General features: G+C 39.3%; 1 protein-coding gene across 2 annotated transcripts in view; it reads left to right on the forward strand.

Annotated features, from left to right (window-relative positions):
• The first annotated feature begins 5,653 nt into the window (after window positions 1-5,653).
• DDX19B (DEAD-box helicase 19B) overlaps window positions 5,654-12,372 on the forward strand; it is a 41,251-nt gene continuing 34,532 nt past the window's right edge. The window contains exons 1-2 of one of the 2 annotated variants that reach the window (XM_079799393.1): window positions 5,654-5,814; window positions 11,571-11,619. In XM_079799393.1, the coding sequence (XP_079655519.1) occupies window positions 5,758-5,814; window positions 11,571-11,619 (106 nt within the window). In that variant the 5' untranslated portion in view covers window positions 5,654-5,757. The remainder of the gene's footprint in view (window positions 5,815-11,570; window positions 11,620-12,372) is intronic. The other variant, XM_079799396.1, reaches the window with a different exon arrangement.

The following is a 12,372-nucleotide window of genomic DNA, read 5'->3' on the forward strand; positions in this document are numbered from 1 at the left end:
AACATATTCTTATAATTTCATATAGATTATTTCTAACATTTAATTTTTAAACTGTATGAGGCTGGCCAGCTGCCATGCCATTTTTACTGATGAGGTAACTGCCTTGCCCAAGTTCACACTGAAGAATATGGTGCCAAGCCAGGATCCAAACCCACCTCTAATTCCAAAGTCCCTACTCTATAACCTACAGCATCCGATATATCAAAATACCCTAGTATACAATTGTACTATTGTTCAAAACAGAGTTAAAGATATTGCAGAAAAATTTTACTTTTTAAAAAGACATATTTTTTTTTGTCGATTTCAGAGAGGAAAGGAGAGGGAGAGAGAGGCAGAAACATCAATGATGAGAGAGAATCACCGAGCCCGCAACCCTGGCATGTGTCCTGGCTGGTAATCGAACTTTGACCTCTTGTTCATAGGTCGATACTCAACCATTCAGCCATGCGGGCTGGTCAGAAAAATTTTACTTTTTATGTAATATAGCATCCTATACAAATAGATAAAGCTCAAAAGCCAGTGTTGTTGTTTTTTTAATCACCTGAATTAACTTTCTAGTTCACAGCAATTCAATAATCTTCAACATATCTAACATTTATTGAACATGCACTGATCTAAGCTTTTGCTCCTCATAACCTTATAATGAGTTACTATTATTATCTGCTTTTTAAAAAATTATCTGCTTTTAACAACTGAGGCACTAAGAGGTTGAGACAGTAAAAGATAAAACCAAGAGACAAGTGTTTGTTCTGACCCAAATGGGCCCCAAAAGAGTAGGCATATTAAACCTAAACAATCTGTAATATGGGTCAGACTGACATGCCACCACAGTGAATATGAAAGCTGAAACTATACAAATTGCATTTTTAAAATAAAATAAAGTAATACAGGTTGTCATCTCAATAACTTTGCTATGTTGCCAGAGTTATTGTTATTGTTAGGACAGCACCTACACTGATGAAAGAATGAGAGACAAAATTTTTTTTTAATTGTATTCACTTAATATAGGAGAGGAGCATGAGAACTATATAATTAACTAAAGTCAAACAAAGTTTAAGTCAGGGGCCTGTTACATGCTGCCTGACATGGAAGCAGACCTGAGATGAAAGCAGACCAGGAGGAGCATCCAGAACAAAGTATCTGCAAAGATTAATAGCTACTCACCCATACCATACCCATACACAAGGACACAAAATATACCTGTAAAGGTTAAACTTAATCCCAACTTTTCCCCCACTCTCTTATTTCCCCATGGCAGGAATTTTCCATAGAGACTACAGATATAAGCTCAAACTCCAGAGACAATTGGGATCTCTCTTCCTTCTCTTGTGAGGAGAGTCCACTACTCTCAGTGGAGTGGCTTTTCTTGCTTATCTTCTCTGCTCAATAAACTGACTTCCATTTTAACCTCTTGACTGGCTCGCTTCTTGAATTCTTTCCTGCTCAAAGCCAAGAACCCTGCTGGCTCAGGGTTTGAGTCTCCCTTTGGGACTTCACCCTCTGGTATCACATTCAGTGGCAACAAAGAGAAATTGTAATTTAGGTCCAAAAGTCACATTCTCCTAAACATGAATTTTCTACATGAGTTATTCAGATAATTACCCAGTTCTCTATGATATTTTTCTCTTGTAGATGTCAACTACATAGTGGAAGGAAAACTATCTCAATGCAACTCAATGTGAATTGAGTATTTTAGGAAACTTCTTATTCTGGGCTAAGCAAATAGACCTATTGTAAGAGTAAACGCTAGACACACGACTTGCTCTGCAACAGAACATTGGTAGACCCTCACCTTGGAGCATGAGGAAGACAACAGGGGCTCAAGATAGTTCAACTAAAACACTCAGTTTTGTAAAAACTGGTCCTAGATTCTGATTCTTCCATAGCACCTAGGCTACTTTTAGCATCTATAATATGGACTTAGAATGTTCATTTATTTGCTCTCAGATCAAACGGGAGTGACTGAATAGTTGTTTTCAGACCATAAGATGCGGTAGAAATCAGCTGGGGCATTAAAATGTAGATCCTGATTTAGTAGATCTGGAGTGGGGCCTGAGATTTTCCATTTCTAATAGGCTCCCTGGAGATAGCTGTACTGCTGGGGATCACACTTGGAGTAGCAAAGGCCTAAACTCCAGAATGAACTTTTTGACCTGTTTGTTCAGAGATAAAGATTTAAAAGTTTGATCTACGGAGGGGGTGTGCATTCCTCATCTAGCTATTCACCAAACGAGTGTCTATTATGCATTAGTCCCAGAAGATCACCATTAAAGAAAGCAGATAATGCCTTGCCCTTGGGAGTCCCCAAGTCCAGCCCGGCAGCCGTACATTTAGCGAAAAGTGACAAAACTCACACCAAGGCGCCCCCACTGGAGCCTAGTCTCGGCCTTTGCCCGCAGGAACCTGGCGCGCTGATTGGCTGGCGGGTCCCCCGCCACAGCCAATGAGCTCGGGAGGCCGTTGGTGCGGGGCAACGGCCATGCTGCCGCGCGATGGCCGGGGCCGCTGGCCGAGGCCAAGGTCAGGCCTTGAGGTGCTTTCTGCTTCCCTGCCCGTGGGAGATGTGAGTATTTCAAAGGGTAGAGGATGACCCTCTCTTCAACATCTGGGTGTCTTCCTTGCCTCGCCACTGGGGGTGGGGCACGAGTAATAGCTAGTATTTATTGAGCCTTTGCCATAGGCCCAGCGCTGGACCGATGGCCTTACCCTGGTGATCTCCTTGAATCCTTGGACAGTGAGATAGGTACTTAGGATGATTTCAGAGAAGAGGCTTCCTAAGGCCACATGGGAGTCAAATGCAGGAGGCTGAATTCAAATCTAGATGCTCTGTATTCCTGAGTCCTCTCTCCACATTCCATTTTGGAGACCAGATTTCTCCTTAGCAGGAGTCTCATATTATGCAGGTTTGGGGAGGTGGACGTAGGAGAGTCTAGAATCCTGATGCTTATTTTTAGTTGTTGTTTTTAAATGCTTTTATTGATTTTAGAGAGAAAAGAACGGAGAGGGAGAGATAGAAACATTGATGAGAAACATTAATACCCATGGGCTGCCTCCTGCACGTCCCCTACTGAGGGTCCAGTTCGAAACCCGGGTATGTGCCCTGACTGGAAACCCAACCCGTGATCTCTTGGTGCATAGGTCTGCGCTGAACCACTAAGCCATCTCGGCTAGGCTGTTGTTTTTTAATAGAGAAAGCAACATATACTTAAAGCATTTATGGGAAGGATGAGCACCAAATTCAGGAGAGCTGCTGTCTCTTGGGGTGGCTATGGAGGGACTTCAATTGAGTCTTAATTGTTTTATTTCTTAAGCTGTGAGGGGGTAACGTAGATGCTTGTTATATTATTCCCTTTCTTGTTTGTCTGAAATACAATTTTAAAAGGAAAACATGCACATGGAAAATAAATTTCAGAGGATCAAGTGTACATAACAGAAAGGAAGTCTCTTCCACCCCAGATTTCTAGAGTCCCTCCTCACTAGAAACCACTGTATCTGTTTTGTGTATATTAAACATTTTGTATAGTAGGTACTAGTGTATTAATATATCTGATTTTGTTTTTATTTTGGGTGTGTTGGCTTTTGTTGTTGTTTTTGCACAAGTGTATCCTATTATATACAGTCAACACCTTAGATGACTTAATTTTAAAAATATATATCTTTATTAATTTCAGAGAGAAAGGGAGAGGGAGAAGGAGAGATAGAAACATCAGTGATGAGCCCTAGCCAGTTTGGCTCAGTGGATAGAGCATCGGCCTGCAGACTGAAGGGCCCCTGGTTTGATTCCAGTCAAGGGCACATGCCTGGGTTGCAGGCTTGATCCCCAGTAGGGGGCGTGCAGGAGGCAGCCAATCAATGATTCTCTCTCATCATTGATGTTTCTATCTCTCTCTCCCTCTTCCTTCCTCTCTAAAATCAATAAAAAATAAAAATAAAATAAAAAAGGAAACATCAATGATGAGAATCACTGATTGGCTGCCTCCTGCATGCCCCCACCTGGGGATTGAGCCCACAGCCCTGACACGTGCCCTTGACTGGAATCGAACCCAGGACCCTTCAGTACACAGGCTGATGCTCTATACACTGAGCCAAACCGGCTAGGGTTAGATGACTTAATTTTTAACCTCATTAGACTTTAAAAAAATCCATTAACCTCCATTAGTCCTGTGATTAATATAATTTCTCTGGCAAAATATTCCCAGGGTTGTTTCTCACATGATGAAATGTAGGTCATGGCTTCTCGGGCTGTGTGTTTGCTTTTTTCTTTTTTTACATCCTCAACTGTAGGATAAAAAAAACACACCACTTCCCCAATTAACTCTTTAAAGGGTGCAGGAGAAAAAGAATCATGACAAATAAAGGACTGCTGGGAACTGCTTTATCCTTTCCCAAACATTTTTATTCATACTCTCCAGGTAAAATTCCACATAGAGCCCACTACTGCTTGAACTTAATTTATTGTATGTAGTGGAATATTGGCAAAGTGAGAGAAGTGGGGATTCATTTTCTCCGGTGCAGGAAAATGCCCCTTTTTTCTAGTGAAGTAGCACGGGGAGAGAAGCTTGTATGACTTCAGCAGGAAGCATCTGTCACACTTAATACTTATTTTACCTTTTCTAAAAGCACAAGATACTTTTGCCTTTTTGTTTTGTTTTGGGTTTTTGCCTTTTTAATAATTCTCCCAGTCACACGATCCTTACATAGGAGTGCTGGGATTCTAACCTAGGCACAGTTAACTTCAAAAGTCAAGCCAGATGGGAGGGGTTCCCTGGAGTGAAGTCATTTGCTCATTAAGCTATTCTGCACTTTTCTTTGACCACTTACCAATCTCTTCTTCGCTGACTCTTGTCAATCCCCACTGAAACTGTGTCTGTTCGGCTCTGCAAACATCCTTGCTCTCTGATCCTCTATCTGGAATGCATTTCCCTGGCACCCTCCTTGAGTATTTTTCAAGGTGAAATTTCTCCAAGTGGTGTTGGCTCTGGGACAAAATTTCAATCAAACGGTTGTTGAGAGGGCTGATTCCCAACACCCTGGCCAACACTTGGACATCGGAAATTACCAACCTGAAAAGTGATTTATTTTTTAAAAAAAGATATGCTTGTTTCAGTATGCATTTGTAATGGTTTTGTGTTTCGATATCTTCAATCTGTATGAGCCGCTTCTATGCCACTATCCTGAGCAGAAATGTGGTTTTGCTCTTCGTTGGAGAGGCAATTGACAAGAGCGTTAAGATAACTACCTCAGTTCTGTTCTAGTTGTTAAATAAGAAAGTGTGAGCCCAGCGGGGTGGCTCAGTGGTTGAGGGTCAATCTATGAATCAAGAGGTCATTGGTTCCATTCCTGGCTAGGGCACACGTGCCAGTAGCAGGCTCCATCCCTAGTAGGGGCGTGCAGGAGGCAGCCAATCAATGTTTCTCTCTCATCGATGTTTCTATCTTTCTATCCCTGTCCCTTCTTCTCTAAAATCAATAAAAACATATTTAAAAAACAAGAAAAAGTAAAAATGAAAGCGTGAGTTAAGCAGGGGTGAGGGGTGTGAGTTAAGCGGGGGTGACAGAAGGGACAGCCCAAGGGGGCCAGGGCCGACGCGGACTTCGACGTCACTGCGGCGCGCCGCTTCCGGTCCCCAGCGCGGGTGCGAATGACTTACCCCTCTGTGGGGCGGGAGCCGGGCTCACCGCGACTCCGGGAGCCCACGATCGCGCTGTGCCAGTCGGCAAGTCCGCCAGCACCAGCGTCCCACCCGCGCCTGGGACCATGGCCACTGACTCGTGGGCCCTGGCGGTGGATGAGCAGGAAGCGGCGGCTGAGTCGGTGAGTTGGCTTGAGCCATAAAAGGGCAGAATCAGTTTTGGCTGGGGATCAGCTCCATGGGAACGGACACTCCCTAGGTTGGTCTGGGCCGGACAGGATGCCGGCGGGGATGGGGCATGAACCCTGAGCTATCTTTGTTTACCCACCTCACATGTTATGTAAACATAGGTGAGTGCTCCCATCTATAAAGAGCCCAGCCACCTGCCTATCTTCCTGGAATCCGGATTGATCATACATTGCATCAACACCGTGGATTGTAATCACTCTTGTAGGTGTTATTTTCCACCTCCCGATTCTGAGGTTTTTGGGCTTAGGGACCAGGGGTTACTCATATCTGTGTGCTTCCTCAGCTTGCTTAGTGACAATGAGTGAGCCACTCAGTAGGCCTGGCAGTCAGTAAATCCTCTCCTGATCTGCTTAACTTTGTTCTGGGACTGACACCAAGGAAGCAAGATATGAGTTAAATGTTACTATGTAGAATTAATTTCTATCACCTAGACACTCTAAATTCTGATATTGCTTTGAACCTACTTCTTTTATTTTTTTCTCTGAATTCAAGAACAAGGACTTTGTCTTATTTTTTATAGCTGATAAGTAATATGCACATAATTCAAAGAGTCAAATAATTTTAAACGCTGGTACCCACCACCACCAATTTTTAAATTAGTAAGTGCCATACTGTTTTCCAAAGTGGCTGTACCATTTAGTGTCCTCAGAATGTTCCTCCTGACTGGCCAGATTTTGCAGAGAGGATCCTCAGATTTCCTGCCTGGAGGGTAGAGGTCTGACCAGTGTCAGTGGAGTGGGAGGAGAAGGTGGAGGTCTCAGCACTCATGAGTATACCTGGTTCCATTTAATACTCCCATTCTCATCATGGCATCCCCTTCCTCTACTATAGCACTTAGCTTATTCATTTCATTGTTTCTCATGCCTAGCCGGCACTGTTAATTGAGTAAATAAGCTGTATAGTTTGTTTTATATTACATGGCTCTGTCAGAAACTTTTGGACATGCATTCTCAATATATACATATTTAGATATTGCATACTGTACTGTTTTGCTAAATATATTATGTACATTATAAAGCATACACAAAAGTAATAAAAGCTGAAATAAAGAATGTTTTTTTGCTGGCTTTATACTGGTACTTTCATTAATGTCTCAAGGTACAATATATACATAGGAAAAAAATCATTAGCCATTGCAAATATGTATATTTCAAATAGTTTGAATGTTTTTACTAACTTGTTAGGTCAGATTATATTGTCGAAGAGTTTGTTAGGAGTTGGTAGCTTTGTCATTTTCTTATTTGCTTGAGTTTGCATTGTTAGAATTATCTTTTTAAAAATATATCTATATTGATTTCAGAGAAGAAGGGAGAAATGGGAGAGAGACAGAGAGAAACATCAATGATGAGAGAGAATCACTGATCAGCTGCCTCCTGCATGCCCCCTACTGGGGGTCAAGCCCGCAACTCAGGCATGTGCTCTTGACTGGAATCGAACCCGGGACTCTTCAGTCTGCAGGCCAACGCTCTATCCACTGAGCCAAACCAGCTAGGACATCGAATTATCTTTAAGACAGAACAGAAACTCATAATACACTCTTGTGACAATGAACATTCAGATATAATATGATTAGCTCCTATAAATTTCAACAGATATACACTAGCCATTTTACTTACCTTACAACAATAAAACCCGGAATTTTACAAAATTGCATCTTGGGACCCTATTTTTAGAGCATTATGGTGGGATTTTATCCTATTATCTTATTTTTTATCATTTATTTATTCTCACCTGAGGATAATTTTCCATTAATTTTTAGGGATAGTGCAAGAGAGAGGGAAAGACACAGAGGATCACTGATGTGAAAGAAGCACACCAATTGGTTGCTTCCTGGGCCCAGGCAGGGAGGAGCCTGCAACCAAGGTACATGCCCTTGACGGGAATCAAACCCAGGACCCTTTGGTCTGCAGGCCGACCCTCTATCCACTGAACCAAACCAGCTAGAGCTATCTCTTTTTTTAAATAACAGGTTTAATGAGGTATTACATACCATATATTTTATCCACTTTTAAACATACAGTTCTCTAGTTTTTAGTATATTCAGAGAGTTGTGTAGCCATCACCATAATTTTAGAATTTTTTTAATCACCTCAGAAAGAGACTCTGTATGCCTTAGCTGTTACTCCCCATTTCCCTCCAACCTCTCACCCTAGACAACCACTAATGTACTTTCTGTCTGTTTAGACTTGCCTATTCTAGACATGTCATATAAATGGAATCATATAATATGTGGTCTTTTGTGTCTGACTTCTTTCACTTAGCATAATGTTGTCAAGGTTCATCCATGTTGCAGCGGATATCAGTATTCATTACTTTTTATTGCCAAATAATATTCCTGTGTATAGATTTACCACATTTTATCTAATCATCATGTCCACTAATTAGATTGGATTCTTTCTACTTTTTGACTATTATGAATAATGTTGCTATGATCATTTCATATACAAGTTTTTATGTGAACATATATTTTCAATTCTCTGGGTATGTATCTAGAACTGGCATTGTTGGGTTATACAGTAACTGTATGTTTAACTTTTGAAGAACTGTGAGACTGTTTTCCAAAGCAGCTGTACCTCTGTATCATCTTTACATTATTATTTTCTTTGAGATTAGTATTGTCTATGAGGCACTACTATGTAGAGATTAAGACCTCAGGTCTAGCTAGACAGACTTGGAATTGTATCCCATGTCCCTCACTTACTAGTTATATAACCTTGGGCAAACTGCTTAACTTTTCTGTGCCTCAATTTCCACATCTGAAAAATGGGGATAACATAATACCTACCTCACTGAGTTATAGACATGCTTGATATAAGTGCTATATAAGTGATAGCTATTATTATTTATTTATATTATTTATCAATAATTCACAGTTTCTTTGCAGGAACCTTTTAATATTTTTTTTATTGATTTTTTTACAGAGAGGAAGGGAGAGGGATAGAGAGTTAGAAACATCGATCAGCTGCCTCCTGCACACTCCCGACTGGGGATGTGCCCGCAACCAAGGTACATGCCCTTAACTGGAATCGAACCTGGGACCCTTCAGTCCACAGGCTGACGCTCTATCCACTAAGCCAAACCGGTTAGGGCTGCAGGAACCTTTTAAATTACTTGTCCATATTATATGGATTAGTTAGTTGACCCTGAAAAAGATTTGTGAATCTACTTAACCATGCACAGGTAAATTATAACAGATCACAATAAAACTGAACAAATGACTAAAAACACCTCTGTTGCCTTGGCCTGTGTTGCTCAGTGGTTGAGCATCAACCTATGAACCAGGAGGTCACAGTTCAATTCCTGGTCAGGGCACATGCCCAGGTTGTGGGCTCGATCCTAAATAGAGGAGTGAAGGAGGCAGATGATCAATGATTCTCTCTCATCATTGATGTTTCTATCTCTCTCTCCCTCTCCCTTCCTCTATAAAATAAAAAAAAATATGTGACTATAACATGCTACGTTACTATATTTTAAATATTCATTAAGCTTCATTTCTTATTCATTTTAGGTAAAAAAAAATATTAGATTCTGTTTATACTTATTTCCTCAGTCCCCAGTGGCTCCTGAGATTTCTTTTCAGTTTAGAGGAGGGAGATCAGATGAGAAAACTCATGAATAAGATTCCTACTTCACCATTTTGCCTAAGACCCTCCCTATTCACTATAGTTCATTTAACATTAAATCTTTCTTATTTCTCAAGCATCCTTTTTCAGATAGCTTTGAATAAAATGCAGTGTGTAACTATAGTTTTCAATTATTTTAATGTATCTTGAAAACTAAAATATTAAAGGCATTGAAAAAATGTGGATATTATAAGGTAGGTGTTTTTCCTTTTTTGCCTTTTGGTTAACTTTCTGAATTTTAAGGTGGTTTCCAATGAAGACACCAGAGAAATTGGTTTTTCATTTTTGGTCCAAAGAAATAGAGCAAAGGAAGGTATCTGGACTAACTGCTCTCAACATAAGTTTCAGTGTTCAGTTAACTCACTGCAGTGGATAATAGAAACTTGTGCTGCTGCTTTTGCCTTATGGGCTTAGAGATCCTTGTAGTCAAATGAGGGCTATGTTTTTAGATTCTGCTGGAACCTCTCCAGAATTCTGATACATTTATATTAAAATATCTATTTGTTTCATTTACATTGTTGCTACCGACTTTCCCAATACATTGTACTTTATTTTTCTCACCCTACACAGTGTATTTTAGCTATTTTAACTACTTACTCTTAACTTTGATTTGAAAAAATCTATAAACAAAAGAATACTAGTTTGTCCTCTTGCCACTGAATATTTAAATGCTTTGCAGTAATAGTTATTTCTAAGTCTTTTATACCTTGTTAACTTATTTAGACTTCAGCCCTAACATTTATTTTAAGTAGCTTTTATGACCCTAGGAGTGAATACTGTTAACCTTACTCTTGTAAATATTGCCAATAAGTCAGTTAGTCTGTCTCTTCTTTAACAGCCCTGAATATTGCTGGACTTAAACTAAGTTCATTGACAGGATGTGAAGGAAGAATACTTTAGTGAAGACTAAAATAACTGAATACCTACACTATTTATATATTATGTACTGTGCTGACTGCTTCATTTCATTACCTATTAGTGTGTTCTCTATTCTTCAGAATTAATGAAGATTTTTACTGCATTATGATGATTTTTTTTTTTTGGCCAATTTCCTTTCTTGCCAGGCTCTCTAGTGTGTTTCCTCTTCCCCCAACACCAAAGCAGACAGACACCAGAAACCCCCTTTTCAGTTTCCATTAGTAGAAGTTCCTCCATTTCTAACTAACCACCCATTAAAACAAACAACTTTTTCATTCCTCCCTCTTTCCCCCTTCTGAGACTTAGAGGAAAGACAGAAATGAACCTCAAGACATAAAGAACCTGTGTTGGTGATGCTTTAAGAAATACCCTTTATTATGATTTTCATACTTTTACCCTGCACTAGGTTGTCTTTGACACCACTTAATATTTTCAGATTATAGCACCTGCTTTGTGCTATATCCAAAAATCAATTAAAAATACCTCCTGTCTTTAAGGTATTTTTTTTCAGCTTTATTGAAGTATGATTGACAACTAAAAGGGTATTTTCATTCTAATAGGGGAAAAAAGTCCTGCCAGGATATCCCTAATTTGCAGTGTCTGATCAAAGTCCTGATAATTCTTTCTTTGAAATGTCTCTTTGCTGTGTTCCTTCCTATCTATTCCTACTTCAGCCTGCTGAGTATTTTGAGTACACAGCATGCAATAATCCTCCAAGCTGTTCCAAGTTTAAAATATCAGACATCCAGCACAAGGCGACCTCAATGTGAGTGAGGCTGCATATCAGTATGCTGTGGTCCTGTGGCTCAGACATATCCTGTAACATAACTGATTCCTACTTACAGATGCATTTTCCAAAATCCCTTTAAATTTCCTCTTGTTTGGAATATGAGAACATGACAACTCAACTGATATTCTATTTAGAGGTCTTTGAAATCAGAAAATTAAGCAAACTCATAAATTATCATTTTCTCTAGAGATTGTAATTAGGAATGTATGGATTACAAAAGGAGCCTAGCAGAACAATCTAATGAATAGGTCTTGAGAGGCTCATGTTTCCCAAGCTACACTGGGGAGGCTCTATTGATTTAAAATCTTATACTTGATTTTCCTGACACTTTCCATCCTCCCCTATATTCTCCATTTAGTTGAGCAACTTGCATCTTAAGGAAGAGAAAATCAAACCAGATGCCAATGGTGAGTAACTAAAAGCTAGTTTGAAAACAAATGTGATTTATTCTAGTATTTCTGTTTTGACATAACTGTCTGGAAAAATATATATATGCAACCAGACCAGGGGCTGGCAGATACTAGCAGTCATTTGATTTGGAAACCAATAAACTGAATTGTTTTGTTTATATTGTGTTTAATATAATCATGAGGATGCCTAATTGGCTTATACATTATTAAGTTTATTACTAACCATGAGACTGTACTGCCAAAGGTTATTTGTTATTTTTTTAAATAATCCTCAATTTGAGATGAACTAGACAAAGTATGAGCAATCTGAGAGTTAACCTATTATAATTATTCTGAAATCATGTACCCAAAATCTAAGATTTCCATTAAATTTTTGTTGATGTACTTAATATTATAAGGAAGAAATTGTAACATTTACCTTACAGAATTCACTTACAATCTGTTTTGTGTGTATTTTCACAAAACTACAACTGTGTTTGAGTATAAATTTCTATTAACAATTCTATTAATCAACAATTCACATACATAGACTTAATAGCATTGTATTCATATGTTGATGAAATTCGATTTGCATAGGTGTTGAGCATCAAGATGATTTCTGATCAATGACTTCTGTAATCATCTTTCTACAACATTTCATAAATATTGATGCTATGAGGAAAATTAACATTAGTTTTTGAAGTCTGGTGAGAGGAACAAAGGATTAAAATACAAGCTACAGTGTTTCATACCTTTATATAGCAACAATAA

This window comes from Cnephaeus nilssonii (assembly GCF_951640355.1).
Source record: "Cnephaeus nilssonii genome assembly, chromosome: 20".
NCBI lineage: Eukaryota > Metazoa > Chordata > Mammalia > Chiroptera > Vespertilionidae > Cnephaeus > Cnephaeus nilssonii.